This window comes from Capricornis sumatraensis, chromosome 4, assembly GCF_032405125.1.
Source record: "Capricornis sumatraensis isolate serow.1 chromosome 4, serow.2, whole genome shotgun sequence".
Lineage (NCBI taxonomy): Eukaryota > Metazoa > Chordata > Mammalia > Artiodactyla > Bovidae > Capricornis > Capricornis sumatraensis.
Genome location: NC_091072.1, coordinates 95,127,543 through 95,150,192, shown reverse-complemented (window position 1 = coordinate 95,150,192; position 22,650 = coordinate 95,127,543). Strand labels below are relative to the sequence as shown.

The 22,650-nt window shown below is 44.8% G+C and overlaps 1 protein-coding gene across 1 annotated transcript in view; it reads right to left on the bottom strand.

The window, feature by feature from the left end:
• Nucleotides 1-22,650, bottom strand: part of PPM1H (protein phosphatase, Mg2+/Mn2+ dependent 1H) — a 293,423-nt gene that overhangs the window by 148,488 nt on the left and 122,285 nt on the right. The window contains exon 3 of the mRNA XM_068971237.1: nucleotides 9,181-9,525. Coding sequence (XP_068827338.1) covers nucleotides 9,181-9,525 — 345 coding nt within the window. The remainder of the gene's footprint in view (nucleotides 1-9,180; nucleotides 9,526-22,650) is intronic.

Sequence of the window (22,650 nt, the reverse complement as noted above, 5' to 3'; positions counted from 1 at the left end):
AGGAGTTTGTGAGTAGGCGTATTCAATTTATTTGCACTTAAATAAATGATAAAGTTGATACTATGATAGATACATATTTCATCAAATTAATACAGAAACAGATATATAAAGTCCACACCCAACACAACTAATTTTAATACAGTGGGAAGAACTGCTCTAGTTACAGAAACCATCCTTTCACATCCAGGATCAATATCTGTTTGAATACCTAAAGTCTAAATGAAAAACAATTTTTGTACGTGAACTGGAGTGTGAACGATGCTTGAGAAACTAAATCACTGCTCCCATCCAAAAGATACAAAGTCCACGTGAAAGAGTCGCCCACAGCAAACAATTCCTCCAGGATTCAGATAAACAAGTTTATTCTGCATCATAGGTGCTTTTCGTATCACGGTTTACATCACAAGAGACTCTGATTATTATTATTATTTCATACTTTGAAAAAAAATCAAGATAGTGTTTGACACTAAGATTATCTGCTACATTTGCCTTTAATTTTAAGGGAAACATTCCAGTCAGCTTGCCCAGTGAAACCTTTGCTATTACATTAATAACGTGAGTCAGTATTTTTTTCTAATTGATTTCATAATTTCTTTCAACTTTCCCTAAGTTTCCACTGTCTTCCCTCCGTGGTTCTCCTGGCATAAGGAATGCTAGACCTGGCAACATTTCCACAGAAGCAGTGGACCACAGTCTAGCTATTTTTTATGCAAGCAGCTTTGCTAAGATGCCCATGCTTTCATCGCTTCCCGGCTTTGTGTGGTAATACACATATGCGTGTGTGCTCAGACTCACATGCACACACTTTAATTACATGTGTACTCTCTGGGATCACAGTGACAAGGATTTGAAAAATATATTTCCACAGACTTAATCCCCCCTGAAGGATTCACTGACATGAAAATATGCTTTTTTACTTCCTCTAAAACTGGGTGTAACTAGAACAGATTCTAAAAATAATTGCTTCCCCCCACCCCCAGAAGCCAAAATAGCACATTTATTTTTTTCCCTACACCACCTACTACTCTTTAAAAAGATGTATCACAAAATCTTAGTACTGAACGGAACATTAAAGGACCAGCTGAGTGGTTCTTTTACTACCGGATCAAACATGATAAATGAAGTCAATAAAGATGTATTTACTGTTGAATTAACAACCTAATTTCTTCAAACTCTCAACTTTTCCAGTCACCTTAAGCTTCTCACACTCTAGGTGGGAGAAAAAACACATAAAAATGTATCCCTCAAGAATACATTCCCTTCGGGTATTTTTCTCAAAAGATCAAGGAAATCACGGAAAAAGTGCCCACTGCTTTTTGCTAAACAAAGACCGATATGGAACAGCTTCCCCATTTTAGCTGTCATGAACCTCCAGGCATAAATCTAGAAATAAATTACCAGCAAAACACAAGCACATACTATCATTCTTTTTTCAAGTATGATCTGAAAGGATCAACTTAAGTGACTCAGAAGATTCAATTAACAAGATAACTGATTTATCTGCTCAATCAGGAGTCCCTCTCAAGACTACTTTCTACTTAACAGAACTGATTTACCCCGTTTTGTGGCTATCTGAATATTACATTTAAGTAAGGTTCATCTCTAAATCAAAGAATGGATTCAATTTTTAAGACTTGGGATCGTGCTTTGCTCCTTTTTGTTGCAAGGAAGAATGAGACCAATGAAGGGAAAAAAAAGAGATGTGTGTGAAACGAGACTAACTCAGGAGGAAAGAACTGCAAGAAAGAAAACATACTGCTCAAGATCGTTGTAATTTGGTTTGAAAGTCCCAGAGATAATGCAACTCCAGGATCATCCTTTGTTTCCTACCAATTTTAGACTGCAAAAGGAAAGCAATATCAAACATCAGAAGGGAGCATGTTGGGGAGTTTCAATAGGACCCTGGCAGCTCCCCCTAACTGGGCTAAAACATGGTTCTGAGCACAGTGTTAATAGTGTCAGTCACAAATAATAAGATTCTGCATGGTTTCAGTATCTGGGTCTGATATAGGTTTATTCTGAGGACGAGCCAATCTGTTAGGCTCTGGGGAAGGAGAAAAACATCACTGCCTAATATTGCCACCTGCTGGCTATTTGTGGAATCACATGCTCATTCCTTAGAGGAACTCCTGTTCTAAAAACACACAGGTGCTGTTGCTTTAGTCATGTCTGACTCTCTGCGACCTAATGGACCTTAGCCCGCCATGCTTCTCTGTCCATGGGATTCTCAAGGCAAGAATAATGGAGTGGGTTGCCATGCCCTCCTCCAGGGGATCTTCCTGACCCACGGATCGCACCTGCGTCTCTTCTGTCTCCTGCAACGGCAGGCAGGCTCTTTACCACCAGCACCACCACACACACACAAACCCCACTAGAAGTCCACTTACCACGAATATTCTAATTCTCAAAACCACTAGGGTTCATAAACTATAAATAAACTCTGCATTTGTCCTCCTTTTTCACCATATGTTCTTTTTATGAACAAAGCCAAGCTGAGTGGTATTTCCAACCATTTACTCCATGTTTTAGAAAGATGTATGGCAGTTTTACAAGTTAAAATATTGCTATTTTTTCTCTCTGAGTAACAACCAAACCTCCAAAAAACTCTGCACTGTGGCAAGGAATCTATAGCCACACTGAAAATGAAATAGGACAGAATTTTAAGATCTTCCTCCTTGTGTTCAGAATTCAGTTCCTGTAGGTAAAAAGGTCATCACTACTGCCTTGTTTCTGGTTCCTAGGAGGTCTCCCGCAACCATACCAACAATGGAAATGACTTCTTGCATGAGTCTGAAATGCTGACTCCCCTGCTTCTGGAGGCTGTGGAAGAAAGAAGGACACTGACATCAAGACTTAGAAGACACTTATCTTCTTCATACCTGTCATCCTGGATCAGGCCACCACCTACATAATAAGTGACAAAACTTAGCTGGGGCAGTAGGCATTGTTATAAAATGGTGATGGAAAGCAGAAATGAAGTCATTCAAGAAGTCCCTAAGGTTCTGGTCCTTCGGGAAGTGAGGGTTCATTTTCCATGGTGGACACAGGAGGACCAGCCTTCTCACTCCGAAGAGAGATCCGAGATGAGATACAATGGGGAGGGGGCGCAGGGGAAACCCGCCTCTGCCAGCATGGATCAGAGGCCTGTAGTCAGAGGTCACCTTCTCACAAGCCATGAACTGTGCTAGGCAAGCCCAGGATCAAAGAGGAAAGGAAACCTTCAAAGAAGCTTACAGTATTTGATGAAATTTATCATCTCCCCTTGAGATGGTTGGATGGCATCATTGACTCAACGGGCATGAGTCTGAGCAAACTCCAGGAGATAGTGATGGACTGGGAGGCCTGAGGGCTGCAGTCCCTGGGGTCACAAAGAGTCAGACACGACTGAGCGACTGAACAACAACTTTGCTGAACATCTCCCCGTGTCCACAGCATCCCCCACCAAGTTCTGTTAGTTTACATTTCCTGACGAGCACTCGCTTTTTCCTAGAGGTGAATACTATATATTCTGGCCTGGTGTTTCTGACTCTTTTTAACTGATCCTCTCCTTCAGACAGATATCAACTTTTCATTTGATGTCACAGAGTATTAAACGAAATGCTGTATATCTCTATGTTCATCTAATGTGACTACAAACGCTCCCAGATATAAAATCAAATCTTTCACTTCTAGATGCCCTTGGTGTCTAGAAGAATGCTGGTTATAAAATATAAGCTAAATAAATATCAGTGATTGAGAAGGGAACCGTGGGAGGTGGGGAGAAAGAAGGAGACAAGACAGACTTCGGATTCTACTTCCCTCAACTGTCATAAATAAAGCAAAACCTCAAAGGCAAGCTTGGCCTTTAAAGATAAGTTACATTCTGAATCTCAAGAGGGGTGGCTGCAAAGATGTCATCAGAACAGCAAGTTTGAGGCTTTGGTGCTGGGCGTGGGGGATTTGCGGGGATGAAAAGTGCAAGAGGAAGCAAGAGAGCTGAAGTGACTGAATTTTATTCAACAGTGAGTTTTCCTGTTACAGAAGATCAGAAGGGCAGAAAACCTGCAAAACCTAAAGAGAACCTAGCAACAGGAAAGCTAGAAAGCTAGCTGGCTGTTGGAAGGGAAAAAAAAGAAACATTAAGAATGGCTAGGGAATGCTCAAATTACCACACAATTGCACTCATCTCACATGTTAGTAAAGTAATGCTCAAAATTCTCCAAGCCAGACTTCGGCAATACGTGAACCGTGAACTCTCTGATGTTCAAGCTGGTTTTAGAAAAGGCAGAGGAACCAGAGATCAAATTGCCAACATCCGCTGGATCATGGAAATAGGAAGAGAGTTCCAGAAAAACATCTATTTCTGCTTTATTGACTATGCCAAAGCCTTTGACTGTGTGGATCACAATAAACTGTGGAAAATTCTGAAAGAGATGGGAATACCAGACCACCTGATCTGCCTCTTGAGAAATCTGTATGCAGGTCAGGAAGCAACAGTTCGAACTGGACATGGAACAACAGACTGGTTCCAAATAGGAAAAGGAGTACCTCAAGGCTGTATATTGTCACCCTGCTTATTTAACTTATATGCAGAGAACATCATGAGAAACGCTGAACTGGAAGAAGCACAAGCTGGAATCAAGATTGCCGGGAGAAATATCAATAACCTCAGATATGCAGATGACACCATCCTTATGGCAGAAAGTGAAGAGGAGCTAAAAAGCCTCTTGATGAAAGTGAAAGAGGAGAGCGAAAAAGTTGGCTTAAAGCTCAACATTCAGAAAATGAAGATCATGGCATCTGGTCCCATCACTTCATGGGAAATAGATGGGGAAACAGTAGAAACAGTGTCAGACTTTATTTTTTGGGGCTCCAAAATCACTGCAGATGGTGACTTCAGCCATGAAATTAAAAGACGCTTACTCCTTGGAAGAAAAGTTATGACCAACCTAGATAGTATATTCAAAAGCAGAGACATTACTTTGCCGACTAAGGTCCGTCTAGTCAAGGCTATGATTTTTCCTGTGGTCATGTATGGATGTGAGAGTTGGACTGTGAAGAAGGCTGAGCGCCGAAGAATTGATGTGTTTGAACTGTGGTGTTGGAGAAGACTCTTGAGGGTCCCTTGGACTGCAAGGAGATCCAACCAGTCCATTCTGAAGGAGATCAACCCTGGGATTTCTTTGGAAGGAATGATGCTAAAGCTGAAGCTCCAGTACTTTGGCCACCTCATGGGAAGAGTTGACTCATTGGAAAAGACTCTGATGCTGGGAGGGATTGGGGGCAGGAGGAGAAGGGGACGACCCAGGATGAGATGGCTGGATGGTATCACAGACTCGATGGACGTGAGTCTGAGTGAACTCCAGGAGATGGTGATGGACAGGGAGGCCTGGCGTGCTGCGATTCATGGGGTCGCAAAGAGTCGGACACGACTGAGCGACTGAACTGAACTGAGGCATTTCCAAACCTGCTCCTCCCCGCAAAGGCCTGAGGAGAAACCACCAAAAGCAGGTCAACAAAGGAGCGCCCTACACATTATTAAAAAACAAATTTTACCTTCAAACACCCACTCTCTCATAAACCTAATTTTGAAGGAAGGAGGAAAAGAAAAATACTTTTTATGAGTTGGCAGTGGCCTTCCAGGACATTAAAGTTAGAATACACTTCTGTGTTGTGAGCTCTGCAGCTCAACCCAGGCTACTTAATGGTTAAGCCAGGCACATTTCTATGACACCGGAGTAGATTTTTCCTCAAGTCCCTGATGAAGCAAAGGGAAAACCAGAGCATCTCTCTATAATTAGGGTAAACATAAAAACATCATCCAGACAGGGACACTTTGGAGAGTAAAAGGGGACAGTGTTAATAACTATTCTGGGCCAAGAGGCATCTGTTGGCTCAGTCCCCAGCCGAGTGGGACTTCAGCCACCCTGCCAAGAACCAGGAGAAGCAAGGAATAATGAGTGTTTTCACTTAATAAGGCCAAGCACATGGAGCAAAGCCCAGGTAGGCCTCTGGCACGCTGGGGGCTAGACAGACAATCCAGGGAAAACCTAAGTGTGAAGAGGAAGCTACAAGTTAGGGTGGATTAGAAAAGAACAGATATGGCATAGAGCCTCAGATTCATTCTGTGGTGCAGTGAGTCATCCACAGGCTGGTTACAGACGGCCTCTCCAAGCCTCCTAACAGCATCCCTACTCTTGAAATCTGTCATCTAACTATAGAGACAGACTTTATTTTCTTGGGCTCCAAAATCACTGCAGATGGTGACTGCAGCCATGAAATGAAAACACGCTTGCTCCTTGGAAGAAAAGCTATGAAAAACCTAGACAGTGTATTAAAAAGCAGAGACATCACTTTGCCAACAAAGCTCCATCTGGTAGAGGTTATTGTTTTTCCAATAGTCATGTATGGATATGAGAGTTGGACCATAAAGAAGGCTGAGTGCCAAAGAATTGATGCTTCTCAACTGTGGTGCTATTGAGAGTCCCTTGGACAACAAGGAGGTCAAACCAGTCAATCCTAAAGGAAATCAATGCTGAATGTTCATTGGAAAGACTGATGCTGAAGCTGAAGCTCCAATATTTTGGCCACCTGATACAAAGAGCCAACTCACTGGAAAATATCCTGATGCTGGGAAAGACTGAAGGCAGGAGGAGAAGGGGTGACAGAGGATGAGATGGTTGGATGGCATCATTGATTCAATGGACATGAGTTTGGGCAAACTCTGGGAGATGGTGAAGGACAGGGAAGCCTGGTGTGCTGCAGTCAGTCCACAGGTTTGCAAAAAGTCGGACACGATTTAGTGTCAGAATAACAACCACGGTGGATGTCAGCTTGCTGCTTCCAGCCCATCTGGGTTGTTTCTCTGACGTGGCTCTTCACACAAATGCTTTCCTCTGCCCAGAACATTCCTCCCAGCCCCTGGTTCTCTGGGCCATTCTCTTCCAGCCCCCACTCCCCCAGGAGGACTTCTCCAGGGAACCCTTCCTTCATCTCTTCATCAGATTCCTACTCACCCTGCATTTTTCCTCTCGAGGCCCTTCCCATTTATATTTTATCTGTTTAACACTCACCTTTGCCTAATTTCTTCAATCCTCTTTTCCCAGTGAGACCTGGCTTACAGGTAGCTTTCAACAAATATTTATGGATTGAATAAATTACACAGGAAAGTGAAATGATCTTTTTGTTGGCAGTTAAATGTGCAAGAAAAATTTCTGGTTGTGAATTAGCTAGTGAAAAGTTTTTAAAAATTAAAAACAAACAAACAGACCCAGAATGAGGTTCTTAGTATTTTTTTGAATGAGACTCTCCAACAGTAGTTGCTAGGAACCCTGAGCCATTAACTGGCAGAAACTGTGAGATCAGTGTGGAGGCCTGACTCAATGTGACATCGGCCTCTAGTGGATAAAGTTGAGAATACAGCAATTCCAAGTAAAAAATACCCCATAGCACCAACAAAAATCCCAAAATTGTTTCTGCTTTTCATATATGAGGAATTTTCCTTCCATACGGGCACAGTCTATTGTCAGATTTTTACCTCAACTAAATATTTAGCTTTTTAAGCAATCACATTTAGAAACAGCTATCACATCAGAGCTTCCCTGATAGAGATTTTATACCAAGCCTGAGTAGGAGTCAATATTACTACCTTAATTCTTTTTTTCCTAAATAATCTTTTTCAGGCTCCTGGTGCTTTTCTTGGACTTGAAGGCTACCAAATACTCCCTAGATGGAGGTGCATTTTAAGCTACCTGCTATTCAAAGGGTATGTGACATGGAGAGAAATGCTGGGATCAAAGAAGAAATGAGTTAAAGAGAAGAGTGTGCAAATTAGAGGCATGAATATAGGAACAAGTTTTGCTTTGTAAACAAAGCAGACGAGATGATGCTGTTTAATGTTATTCACTTTCCTCTTCTCATTAGCACTCAACCTAACATCCTGAGATCCTGGAATGCGTACAGTGTGTCCATTCAGTTCTGCAGGTCTTGCTTTAAGAGCTTGTCATTACTTTTTTTTCTTTTGGCCACATTACACGGCCTGTGGTTTTTCCCTGATCAGGGATCAAACTCATACCTTCTGCAGTGAAATCGCAGAGTCTTAACCACTGGACCACCAGGGAAGTCCGTTGTCATTGGTTTTTTTTTTTTTTAAAGATTTTTTGATGTGGATCATTTTTAAAGTCTTTATTAAATGTGTTACAATATTGCCTTTTGTTTTTATGTTTTGATTTTTTTCATTGTTTTTATGTTTCAATCTTTTTGGCGGTGCAGCATGTGGGATCTCAGCTCCCTGACCAGGGATCCAACCCACGCTCCCTGCACTGGAAGGTGAAATCTTAACCACTAGACCACCAGGGACATCCACTGTCCTTACTTCTTAATCTCCAGGTTTTAAGGGCATTATCGCCCACTCACCCTGCTCCAGTCCTTAGAACATCTTTACCTATCTCTTATTGAATCTGCATGCAGGATGTTGCTCAGGAGAGAAAATCTTTGGAACTCAAATAAGTGCCAGTGTATAAAGTGAGCTCAAGAGGGAAAGGGGTGGTACAGAAGAGACCATCTGTGTGCCTCTCAGAGGGCAGAAGGGCAGCAGGGGGCACTGTAAGGGCAGCTCCTGTGCTCTCAGGAAGGAGGCTGAATCTTGTGACCACACATGTTCCAATTTAAATGTACCGACAAATAAATCCACATTCCCACGTAAAACAAATAATTCTTAGGTATTGGCCCCCCCTTGCTTTAAGCAATGGGAACCACACTGCCAATCATGTTCTCAGACCGGATCTGAACAGGAAAGGTACTTCTGAGCACTTTTCTCAAAGTTCTGTTTCCCCAAACACCTGGAACTCACACACAGGTGTCATACAGATGGCACCCTTGCTCAGATTCAATTAAGTGCCATGGTACCAGCTGGTAATTGTAAGAGCTGGCAGAGAGAGAAGCAATAAGGTATTCATTTAATAAGCCTATCACCTCGGCACTATCCCTCTTTCATCCTCTTTTACATTTTCCACAGCACAGGATGCTAGAACTCTTTTGAGAATGGAAGCCCTGCTGTGCCAGGGAGAAGTCGGAGGGGGCACCATGCAGAGGAATAGGCAGGTCAGAGACATGCCCTTCCAGGGGACTTGAAAGAAACAAAGATGTGGGTTAAGTGACCGCCCCGGCCCCCGCTGCCCGGGAGTCCTGGGGCATACCCACCATTTCCTTGAATGCACTTTCAAGAGCCCCGATAACCAGGCACTCGTGCGGGATCTTCTTCTCGGTGAAGAAGCGCGTGGGCGGGGTGCTGGGGGAGCCCGGGGCGCCCACCCCTCCGCGGAGCGAGGCCGCGCGGGTCAGAGTCCGGCTGCTGGAGGGCGTGTGGTCCGGCTCCTCGCCCAGGCAGGCGGGCGGCAGCACGGCCGAGTTCTTCAGGATCTCCACGATGTCCTGCAGCTGCTCCGTGATGTGGTGCTGCAGCAGGCGGGACGCCACCACGGCCGCCCCGGACCCCGCGTGACCATCAAACAGCGACCAGTAGTGGCAGGAAACGCCTTCTGATTCCTGCGGGGAGAGGGCGACAAGGAAGCGTGAGAACCGCGGCGCCCACTGCCCCAGGCTGAGGGCGACCCCTCTGGGGCTCAGCGCATCCACCCGTGGTCTGTCTGCAAACGAGGGCGGGGGCTGGGGGGAGGGCAAGACACTCAGGGATGTGTACCCAGGCGCATCCCTGCTGCTCCGGTATCCCCGCGCCACCGCCGCCCGCCTCACCCACCCCCCCCCGCCCCCCCCCACCCCCCCGCCGCCCCCAGAGATAAAGTGGTCCCTGCCTGTCCACCAAGGGCAAGATCTCAAGGCATCACCCTCTCCGCTGGAGTGAGATCTACTTTAGTTTGACGTGTAAGGACTTCCCTGATGGTCCCTGGGCTAACACTCTGCTCCCAAGGTGGCAGGCCTGAGTTTGATCCCTGGTCAGGGAACTAGATCCTTCATGTGGCAACTAAGACTTGGCACAGTCAAATAAGCAAAAATAAATATTAAAAGAAAACTGATGTGTAGAAGTGAGAGGTAAAACTACATATAAACAGTGTCTTAACAGTTGTGACAGCTAGTTTCTCAAATCCCTTCTGCTGCAACCCCAGAGCACGTTAGACACATAGTCTTTTTAAAAAAAATTTATAATTAAGTTTATTTATATTTAATTGAAGGATAATTGCTTTACAATACTGTGCTGGTTTCTGCCAAACATCAACATGAATCAGCCATAGGTATACATACCTATGTCCCCTCTCTCTTGAACCTCCCTGCCCCTCCCTCCCCACCCCACTCCGCGAGGTTGTCACAGAGCCCTGGTTTGAGTTTCCTCAGTCACACAGCAAATTCCCATTGGCTATCTACGTTACATATGGTAATATATATATTTCGATATTACTCTCTCCATACATCCTACCCGCTCCTTCTCTCCCTCCCTTCCACCGTCCCCCTTTCCCCTCCCCTCACCACTGCGTTCCTAAGTCTGTTTTCTATGGTCTGTCTCTTTAGAGGAAATTAGGCCCTTTTTACAGATGCTTCAGGGTAGTAGTCTCGCTTCCTCCCCCCCAATAGGGCTTTTACATGCTCAGATAATTGCCCCATCTGCCTAGGTCTACATCCTGAATTTTTAGAACATGTTTTTCCCTTGAACACCCCGTCTAGTCAAACCTTCACAAGATGCAGACAATTAAGATCTCCTCTTCACATGTCCTGCTTCCCTCGGTTTCCCAGCTGTCACTCAGCATCTTGGCTTCCTCTTCCTACCCTGAAGCCACATGCAGCCCATGTTCCCTCATCTGCCATGGATCTGGCACCTGCTGGTTGATTTCGAGACTGTTTCAGGATGAGCCCTTTTAAAAACCATGTTTGAATCATAAATGCCTAAGATCTTAGCTACGGGGGAAAAAAAGGTGTTCAATTATGATGTATCTAGAGTAGTAAGATATTAAACGCTGAGATTAAATAGGTACGGTACATGTTACATCCACTTCTGACAACTAGGTTTGTCTACACTGCAGCAATAAATACTGAATTCCTTTTTTTTTGTTGAAATCATTATATAAAGTTCTTTTGGTCTATTTTATTTTTTTTAATTGAAATATAGTTGCCCTATAACATTGTATGAATTTAAGGTGTACAACTGGTTTGATACATTTATATATTGTGATATAGTTGGCATCATAGCCAATATTTAACATCTCTATCACGGCACATATTTCTTCTTTGTGGTTGGAATAATAAAGTTCTAATCTCCTAGCATGTTTCATTATTATAATACAATATTGTTGGCTGTGTTCACGATACTGTCCATTAGATCTCTAGAACTTATTTACTATCATCTCTCCTATCCCCCTACCCTCCAGTCCCTAGTAACCACCGTTTTGGGTCCATCTTAGAATGATCCTGGAAGATACTATGTAGAAGAATGACATACACCATTACTCTACTTGTGCCCTTTAAATCTTTGTTTTTACTCAATTCTGTGCTAGATGCTTAGAGATAATTTTTTGGGGGAGGTCAACAAATATTTACTGAGCAATCTTTCTGTGATAGGCACACAAAGTGGGGTAGTGGGGATGAAAAACTAGATGAAAGAGATATCAATCACAGTCTGATCTCAAGAATCCAGGGGAGAGAGAGACACTGATCAAACAGTCACACAGATAAATGCAAAGTCATAATTCTGATGAGGGTGACAAGGAGAGATTCGTGGCACTGTGAGACCAGCCTGCAGAGGGGCATATTGGAGGACGCTTCCTGAGGACATAAACACCAGGCTGAACAGCCAGTGGAAACCCACAAGGTAAGGAGGGGAGAGGGGAGAAGGCCAGGTGGCAGCAACAGCGGGTACAAACGCTCTGTGGTCGAGCTGTGTGATGAGGAAGAGGAGACTGAACGTGGCCATGTGACTGAGCAGGGGAGAAGGCAGGAAAGGAAGGAGAGGACATGAGATCGGAGAGGATAGCTGGACCACGCAGTCCCTCCGCAATGCACAAAGGATCCAGAACATGTGATGGCTTTAGCTTAAGAGTAACAGAAAACCACTGGTTGAGGTGGGTGTTAGAAAACTGATTTATATTTTTAAAACATCATTTAAGCTATGCTGTGAGGATTAGGAGAGGAGAGAAAGGGTGAAAGTGAGAATGCCAGTTAGGACATCAGTTCAGTCGCTCAGTCGTGTCCGACTCTTTGCAACCCCATGAACCGCAGCACGCCAGGCCTCCCTGTCCATCACCAACTCCCAGAGTCGACCCAAACCCATGTCCATTGAGTCGGTGATGCCATCCAACCATCTCATCCTCTGTTGTCCCCTTCTCCTCCTGCCCTCAATCTTTCCCAGCATCAAGGTCTTTTCAAATGAGTCAGCTCTTCGCATGAGGTGGCCAAAGTACTGGAGTTTCAGCTTCAACATCAGTCCTTCCAATGAACACCCAGGGCTGATCTCCTTTAGGGTGGACTGGTTGGATCTCCTTGCAGTCCGAGGGACTCGCAAGAGTCCTCTCCAACACCACGGTTCAAAAGCATCAATTCTTCGGTGCTCAGCTTTCTTTATAGTCCAACTCTCACATCCATACATGACCATTGGAAAAACCAAAGCCTTGATTAGATGGACCTTTGTCAGCAAAGTAATGTCTCTGCTTTTGAATATGCTATCTAGGTTGGTCATAACTTGTCTTCCAAGGAGTAAGCATCTTTTAATGTCATGGCTGCAATCACCATCTGCAGTGATTTTGGAGCCCCAAAAAATGAAGTCAGCCACGGTTTCCACTGTTTCCCCATCTATTTGCCGTGAAGTGATGGGACCAGATGCCATGATCTTAGTTATCTGAATGTTGACCCTTAAGCCAGCTTTGTAACTCTCCTTTTTCACTTTCATCAAGAGGCTCTTTAGTTCCTCTTCACTTTCTGCCATAAGGGTGGTGTCATCTGCATATCTGAGATGATTGACACTTCTCCCGGCAATTTTGATTCCAGCTTGTGCTTCCTCCAGCCCAGCGTTTCTCATGATGTACTCTGCATATAAGTTAAATAAGCAGGGTGACAATACACAGCCTTGATGGACTCCTTTTCCTATTTGGAACCAGTCTGTTATTTCATGTCCAGTTCTAACTGTTGCTTCCTGACCTGCATACAGGTTTCTCAAGAGGCAGGACAGGTGGTCTGGTATTTCCATCTCTCTCAGAATTTTCCACAGTTTATTGTGATCCACACAGTCAAAGGCTTTGGCATAGTCAATAAAGCAGAAATAGATGTTTTTCTGGAACTTTCTTGCTTTTTTGATGATCTAGCAGATGTCGGCCATTTGATCTCTGGTTCCTCTGCTTTTCTAAAACCAGCTTGAACATCTGGAAGTTCATGGTTCATGTATTGCTGAAGCCCGGCTTGGAGAATTTTGAGCATTACTTTACTAGCGTGTGAGATGAGTGCAAATGTGCGGTAGTTTGAGCATTCTTTGGCATTGCCTTTCTTTAGGATTGGAATGAAAACTGACTTTTTCCAGTCCCGTGGCCACTGCTGAGTTTTCCAAGTTTGCTGGCATATTGAGTGCAGCACTTTCACAGCATCATCTTTCACGATATGAAACAGCTCAACTGGAATTCCATCACCTCCACTAGCTTTGTTCGTAGTGATGCCTCCTAAGGCCCACTTGATTTCACATTCCAGGATGTCTGGCACTAGGTGAGTGATCACAGCATTGTCATTATCTGGGTCGTGAAGATCTTTTTTGTACAGTTCTTCTGTGTATTCTTGCTACCTCTTCTTAATATCTTCTGCTTCTGTTAGGTCCATACCATTTCTGTCCTTTACTGTGCCCATCTTTGCATGAAATGTTCCCCTGGTATCTCTAATTTTCTTGAAGAGATTTCTAGTCTTTCCCATTCTATTGTTTTCCTCTATTTCTTTGCATTGATCACTGAGGAACGCTTTCTTATCTCTCCTTGCTATTCTTTTGGAACTCTGCATTGAAATGGGTATATCTTTCCTTTTCTCCTTTGCTTTTTGCTTCTCTTCTTTTCATAGCTATTTATAAGGCCACATCAGACAGCCATTTTGCTTTTTTGCATTTCTTTTTCTTAGAGATGGTCTTGATTCCTGTCTCCTGTACAATGTCACTAACCTCCATCCATAGTTCACCCTGTCTATCAGATCTAGTCCCTTAAATCTATTTCTCACTTCCACTGTATAATCATAAGGGATTTGATTTAGTCATACTTGAATGGTCTAGCGGTTTTCTCCACTTTCTTCAATTTCAGTCTGAATTTGGCAATAAGGAGTTCATGATCTGAGCCACAGTCAGCTCCCAGTCTTGTTTTTGCTGACTGTATAGAGCTTCTGCATCTTTGGCTGCAAAGAATATAATCAATCTGATTTCGGTGTTGACCATCTGTTGATGTCCATGTGTAGCATCTTCTCTTGTGTTGTTGCAAGAGGGTGTTTCCTATGACCAGTGTGTTCTCTTGGCAGAACTCTATTAGCCTTTGCCCTGCTTCATTCTGTACTCCAAGGCCAAATTTGCCTGTTACTCCAGGTGTTTCTTGACTTCCTACTTTTGCATTCCAGTCCCCTATAATGAAAAGGACATTTTTGGGGGGTGTTAGTTCTAGAAGATTTTGTAGGTCTTCATAGAACTGTTCAGCTTCAGCTTCTTCAGTGTTACTGGTCAGGGCATAGACTTGGATTACTGTGGTATTGAATGGTTTGCCTTGGAAACAAACAGAGATCATTGTGTCATTTTTCAGATGGCCTCAAAGTACTGCATTTTGAACTCTTGTTCACTATGATGGCTACTCCATTTCTTCTGAGGGATTCCTGCCCACAGTAGTAGATATAATGGTCATCTGAGTTAAATTCACCCATTCCAGTCCATCTCAGTTCGCTGATTCCTAGAATGTCGACATTCACTCTTGCCATCTCCTGTTTGACCAATTCCAATTTGCCTTGATTCATGGACCTAACATTCCAGGTTCCTATGCAATATTGCTCTTTACAGCATCGAACATTGCTTCCATCACCAGTCCCATTCACAACTGGGTGTTGTTTTTGCTTTGGCTCCATCCCTTCATTCTTTCTGGAGTTATTTCTCCACTGATCTCCAGTAGCATATGGGGCACCTACTGACCTGGGGAATTTATCTTTCAGTGTCCTATCTTTTCACCTTTTCATACACTCAGTTAAATCCAGGTAAGAGGAAACACTTATGAATGACTAGAAGCACCTTAAATGAAGGAATAAGCACACTAACTCAGAGGAAAATTAAGTGCAAAAACAACAGCCTAAGGACGAGAAGGTCTGGATTCCGTGGCACCTTCAACACCAATCAGCCGAGAAGGAGGCAGAGTGAGGAGAGGCAGGCAGTGCAGGCACTGGGCCCTGGCAGGGTCACTCTGGAGCTGGACATCCTTGTTACTTCGCACCTCTGTGCCATGGTTTCGTAGTAACTAAAAGGCAGGCGATAGCTACCATACTGCAGAGAAGTATCGGGGAGATTAAATGGTAATTTACGTCAAGTTGCTAACAAGCTACGTCAACTAACACGTCTGGAGCGAGCGAGCGTGTGTGCATGTGTGCGGGCGTGTGTGTTATCATCACCATTACAATATGATCCTAGATAAGCCATTTTCTGGGCTTCAGTTCTTCACCAAAATGAGGAGTGGGGGACTTCCCTAGAAGATTCTGATGCCCCTGCTATCTCTCCAAGTTCAACATTTAAGCAGCATAGACCAGTGTTGGCTACAGAAGTGGAGGAGAGGTGGTCTTGAAGACAGGACAAGTAGAACTTGAATGGATCGAGAGGTAATATGGCAAACAGGAGGCTCAGGTGATAGGGCTGATTCTGATAGACGCTCATCTAGGGTCTCTTCTCTTTTTCTCCTCACTACTGAGTCTGTCTGGGACAGCAACACGTCCGCTAAAAATACTCACATCTCAGACCCCCTTGCATGGGGGACTCAGATGACCATTATATCTACTACTGTGGGCAGGAGTCCCTCAGAAGAAATGGAGTAGCCATCATAGTGAACAAGAGTCCAAAATGCAGTACTTGGATGCAATCTGAAAAACGACACAATGATCTCTGTTCGTTTCCAAGGCAAACCATTCAATACCACAGCTCTGTATGGTTACTTGGCCTCACTTTGGCCAATGAGCTACAAGAGGAAGTATCCTAGTTAGAACTTCTAGGAAAGCTAGGGTTTTCTTGACCAAAAAGGCAACTCAATGGGCCTGGTCTTTTATCCTTTATCCTCCTCCATTCTTCCTGCCTAAGTCACAGAAATGACACCTGGAGGTAGCATAACTACCTCTCGCCAAAAAGGCTAAAAGCTGCAGCCCAGGGTTGAGACAGATATATTTCGTGCAGTCTTTTCCAACTCTTTGTAACCCCATGGACTGTAGTTGGCCAGGCTCCTCTGTCCATGGGATTTTCCAGGCAAGAATACCAGTCTGGGTTGCCATTTCCTGCTCTAGGGGATCTTCCTGACCCAGGGATTGAACCTGTGTCTCTTATGTCTCCTACATTAGCAGGCATTTTACCACTAGCACCATCTGGAAAGCAGCCCAGGGTGGGAGGGCAGGAAGTCAGAAGGAGCCTGGGCCCTGGATGTCTGGCTAGGAGATGCTGCACAGGCCCTGGACAAGCTGTCATGTGGGTTTCAAGACATTTCAGTGAGTCATTGTTTTGAGATTCTGCAACAAGAGCTGGGCACATGAAGAAGGATGGGTGTATATGTAGTATCCTGGGACTTGTGGCAGCATGGTAGAATGGAGGCGCACACGTAAGTAAGGCACAAGCACAGAAAAGAATCTGAAGTAGGTAGAAGTGGATATCCACTTAGAATAAGCCCGGACCCCCAGGAAATGGTTCTTCATTCAAGGCATCTGTGGAAAGACTTCAGGGAGTCCATGAATCCATCTTTATTTTCACATACCTCTGTAAACGGACACCTCCCTCTATGATGAATGTAAGACAACTAAGCACAGCAGTATTAGCAGTATCTGTGACTTGCTCACCAATAGAAATAGCACTGTCCTTCCACACAGCTTGAATTATTGTTTAGGCTCATCACTACTGTGCAATGATTATCAACCCATTGCGAGCTCTTGTTACTTGCTGCATTAGTAAAGTACATGTTGCCATATTATTAACACATCCCCATGACTGGGGAAATGTGGCAAAAGGAAAGGATTTCTTGCTTGATGCATTGAATTCCCCAAAGGGCCCAAGGCCACCTGGGTGAAACCCACTCACACAGTCCTACACCCGATTCACTAAAACCCCAGCCAAGGTCTCTGAGGAAGCTGCAGCAGGGGCAGCGTAGGGATGGGAGAGGAGCCATCATGTCAGTGTCCGGGCACAGATCCTGCAACACCAAACTTCCTCATGTTTCCAGAGTCATAATTTGAACCAAAGAAGATCAAACCCCGTGAGATAACAAGCCACACTGCCGTGGAATGCCATGACATTTTAAATCAGCAACTCTGAAATTTTTCTGACAAGTAATCCAACCGTTTCCTTCAACAAGGCAGAGCATTCTGCAGCTACCAAAACCACCATCAGCTGACAAAATATCTGGGGAATTTTTTAACAGTCATGAAGAGGCTTGGGTTGGGGGCCCTCTGATGTGGGGCTCAACATTTTCTTTTTGAGAACACCTCTGCATAGTGGCGCTCTAAAGACTAGTACAGCAAATTTTTAAAAGGCAATAATTTTCACAGCTAAAACTTGTAACACATAATTTTCCCACAAAGAAAGTTTCTTTCCACAAAAAAAGTATGCATGCTTGTACACGTTAAGTTGCTTTAATCGTGTCTCTTTGCAGACCCATGGACTATAGCCTGCCAGGCTCCTCTGTCCATGGGATTCTCCAGGCAAGAATACTGGAGTGGGTTGCCATGCCCTGCTCCAGGGGATCTTCCTGACCCATGGGTTGAACCCAAGTCTCCTGTGTCTCCTGCACTGCAGGTGGATTCTTTATCGCTGAGCCACTGGGGAGGTCCCGGACAAAGTGCAGGTTGACTAAATCCAGCACTGGCCCATCCAGGAGCCAAGCCCACACCCATTAAGCAGTGTCTCTGAAGGTGGGGACCCACCTTTTATCTTTTTAAAAGCTCCCCAGGGGATGTTAATGAGCAGCCACAGTTGAGAACCCCTGCTTTAATGAAAAGAGAATTGGTAAGCCATCAGGAGACCTCCATCGTAGTCCAAATCTGCCACTGGTTTACCGTACAATTTCAGATGAGTCACTTTCATCTCCCTGAACAGATCAGACCAGTGGTGTCCAAACTGTGTTCCTTGGTTCTGAAGAGGTGCCTTAGGAGAGAGGAAGGTAAGCGAGTGTTGAAGTGATGCGTCTCTTTGTCTATTACACCAACCAGAGTGGAATGGTTTTATCAGTTATAAACACCAGGGTCTTGCAAAAGATTTTGGACAAAAGAATTTGACTATTTAAAATAAAAATATGAAAGCCTCTGAACTAGATGAAAACAAACCCATCAAGAGATTTCAAAATCTTCAGTGTCCTTCCATGGCAGGAACTTCAACGGTGAGTGACATATTAATACTACATGGGAAGAGAATCACAAAGCAGGCTCTCACCATGCGCTCAGGTGCCAGCTCAGCTGTTAATTAGAGCACCCTCCCCATCATTTAACAGGCAATATTGCAAATACGTTACAAATATTAGCTCATTTAGGCCTACTACAATCCTAGGATGGGGTATGGTTACCACCCCCATTTTACAGGAGGAAAAGGAAGGACAGAGAGGACAACCCCTCCAGGTCACCACGTATTAAGTGATGAGGCTGGCAATAGAGTCCACCTCTAAACCATCAGCCCCCACGTGAGGCTGAACACCCCCAGCCCATGCTCCGCCTGGCCCTGGCTGGAAAGCCTGCCCTGATGGATACCTGGCTCTTGAATTCACTTCTCCACTCTGCAACCTGAGTTTTTCTAAAACACACAATCTGATTAATGTCTTATACCAGCCCAACCACCTGCCCTGCAGGCTGACTCCAGGCTGTGACACCCTGATTTGCAGTCCCTGATCCAGCCTCTGATTCTCTCTCTACCTTCCATCTCTTCCTTCAAATCCCACCCATGCAGAACTACAGTGCTTGCAGCTCATCACAAACCACTACTGCCCCTCCCCGTCGGGTTCCCCCAACCTCTCTGGTACTCAATTTAACTGTCACCTTTCCCTGCAAGTTCCTACCACTCCCTGTACCTACCCCTGCAGCATTCACTGTCCACCTGCTTGAGCAATTCTGGATTGAAGGAAAGAATATTCTGGGAAAAGGGAGCAGCGAATAAGCAATGCAGATGAAAAGAAGTGTGTGTGTGTGTGTGTGTGTGTGTGTGTGTGTGTATGGTTATATGGAGGCCCGTGTGGACAGTGGCCTGATTCATGCCAACCTTGTGGGCTAGGTTCAGGTTGGGGTGAGATTCTGGAGCCCAGGAAGGCAGACCAGGAGCCCCAGTTCGCTGCCTTGGGACATAAGGAGTGATGAGATGCCTCTGGTCCTGAGAAATTCTGCAGGTGCACTGCAAGAAGGAAGCTTCAGAATTCAAGGGGCTCCTAGAGGTCTGTCCTAAGGCAAATAGGGCCTAGGTCTGGGAGGCATCACTGGGCCAGGACAGGAGACTTCATGGGACATTTCAAGGACCAACATGAGGCTAGAGTGGGCTATAGGGTGTTTGAGATGGGGACAAGGGCTTATCAGAAATAAGGTCTAATCAGAGAATTAAAATCCACTTTTTAAAAAAATTGGAGTATAATTGCTTTACAGTGTTAGTTTCTGCTGTACAATGAAGTGAATCAGTTATATGTGTACATATATCCCCTCTCTCTTGGGGTTCCCCACTGCCCCTTGCCATGCCACTCACCTAGGTCACCACAGAGCACTGAGCTGAGAGCTCCCTGTTCTACTCAGCAGCTCCCACTAGCTATCTGTTTCACACATGGCAGTGTACGCAGAAGAAGAAGTGACGGTGCTCAGTCATGTCTGACTCCTTGAGACCCCATGGACTGTAGCCTGCCAGGCTCCTCCACCCATGGGATTTTCCAGGCAAGAACACTGGAGTGGGCTGCCATTGCCTTCTCCAGGGGATACAGGTCCACCCTAATCTCCCAGTCGGTCCCACCCTCCCCTTCCCCACCATGTCCACATGCTCGTTCTCTGTCTGCGTCTGTATCCCTACCTTGCAAACAGGTTCATCTGGACCATTTTTCTAGATTTCACATAAATGTTGGAGAGGGTGTGGAGGAAAGGGAACCCTCTTGCACTGTTGGTAGAAATGTAAATTGATACAGCCCCTATGGAGAACAGTATGAAGGTTCCTTAGAAAACTAAACACAGAACAGTCATAGGACCCAGCAATCCAGCTGCTGGGCATATACTCTGAGAAAACCCTAATTCAAAAGGACACATGCACCCCAATGTTCCCTGCAGCACTATTTACAACAGCCAGGACACGGAAGCAACCTAGACTCCACTGACAGAGGAATGGATAAAGAAGATGGGATACATATATACAATGGAATATTACTCAGCCTTAAAAAGGAACAAAAATAGGTCACTTGAGATGTGGATGGACCTAGAGTCTGCCCTACAGAGTAAAGTAAGTCAGAAAGAGAAAACAAATATCACATATTAACACATATATGTGGAATCTAAAATCTACCTTTGAAACAAGCATGATCAAACAGGATATGCCACACATTTACTCTGAAACACCTTCTCCCTCAACCTCTTTACTCAGAGCGATGCCATTGGTTGCTGTCGGTAAGAGTGCGTGGTGTGAGGCACAATCGGATCTGAGAACCTTGAGGAGTGAACACCTCAATGTCACAGCAGCACTGAGGCACCGCATCAACATCAGGGGTCCGGGTGGGGTGGAGCTGTGAATCCACGGGAGAGACCGAGTTATATGAACACAGTACTTTTCAAAGCATCTCAAATCTGTGACTTCATTGCAAATACACCTGCATTCCCTCACTGCAGAGAATCTTCAGTGACTCCCTACTGCCCTTAAAATACCTTTTGGTCTTCTGGATGCTCACACAGCCAGTTGGCCCTGCATAATCTGGCTGCCACTCCTCTCTTGCTCCTTGCCAGTGATTGTGAATACTCTTGCCCCTTCTCTTCTAACTCCCTTGTCACCACTAGGACCATAAATGTCATGTTTTTATTCTGCCCTAAAACACTCTTCTTTTGCCATTTGCTTGAAGAACGATTAATCCTTCAGCTTTCAGTGCAAACATCTCCTTCCCACCAAGCCCACCTGGACTACCGCAGTCTCTGCACATCCCCTATGGAAATGTTTATCCCACTGATGTGGAATTGCCTGACGTGCCTGTATCAGCGTCCTCAGAGACTCACGTGTATCTCATTCACTATGGCATTCCAGGGGGTGCTTGGTATAGAACAGATGCTTAATAATGACTAAATATACAAAGAAACAAAGAGAGAAAGGGAAGTTTTTCATTTTTTTTTTTTAAAGCAATATAGCAGTTTAAGAAATAAGAATTTTATGTAAGATTCTTCATACTGGTAAAACCAACAGAATAAACCTAATCTACTTCAGGATCAGAGTTGACTTACTTAACTTTATGACCTCTCAGCTCTCTGGGGCTAGGTGTGTCCTGCAAATAAGCAACCTAGATCCAGGGCCCTTAGCATCTCAAAGGTGCTCCATGGAAAAACCAAGGGATGGGACACTGCCTTCTCTGGCTGTACTTGATTTGCCAGGCCTTATAGCCCTTATGGGAGAAGGCAGTGGCACCCCACTCCAGTACTCTTGCCTGGAAAATCCCATGGACGGAGGAGCCTGGTGGGCTGCAGTCCATGGGGTCGCTAAGAGTCGGACACAACTGAGCAACTTCACTTTCACTTTTCACTTTCATGCATTGGAGAAGGAAATGGCAACCCACTCCAGTGTTCTTGCCTGGAGAATCCCAGGGACAGAGAAGCCTGGTGGGCTGCCATCTATGGGGTTGCACAGGGTCGGTGACGACTGAAGCGACTTAGCAGCAGCATAGCCCTTATGGGACCAGTTTGAAACATACACAAAATTCTAAGCTCAGGTATTTAATCTTAAAAAAGAAAAAAAGGAAACCTACCGGATTCCTCTTACTGGAGAGCTGAGCTATTAAAACCCACAGACTTTCTTCAGCTCTGTGCCCTGTTGAGAGGCATAATCCGCTATTGCCTTTTCCTTTGTACCAGGGACTAAAGGGTAAGGAATGTGCATGGGGGGTTGGAGAGCTGTGTTCTCCACCTGCTTGGTTCCAGCAAAGGTACCAAAGCAGGGAAAGAAAGGGCACAGCTGCATTCAACATCCTCAGCCCAGCCCGCCCCACGCTCCAGCTGCCCACAGCCAAAGGCACCATCCAGCCCTCCTGTGGTTAGAAGGAAGCTGGGCATTAGCGCAGAGAATAAGGTTTTGAGTTTATGTGGCAAATAAACTGGGTTTCAGATTTCACTTTATCTAACAGTCCAAGTGTAACTTTGTCACTGATGTCTACACACCAACACACCATGGGTATTTTAAACGTTGGATATTTAAATATCCTCACTTCCAAATGAGTTAACACAAACATACAAATCCTACTTGTCGTGATATGTCTTAGCACAGAAAGAACACAGGCTTTAAGATCA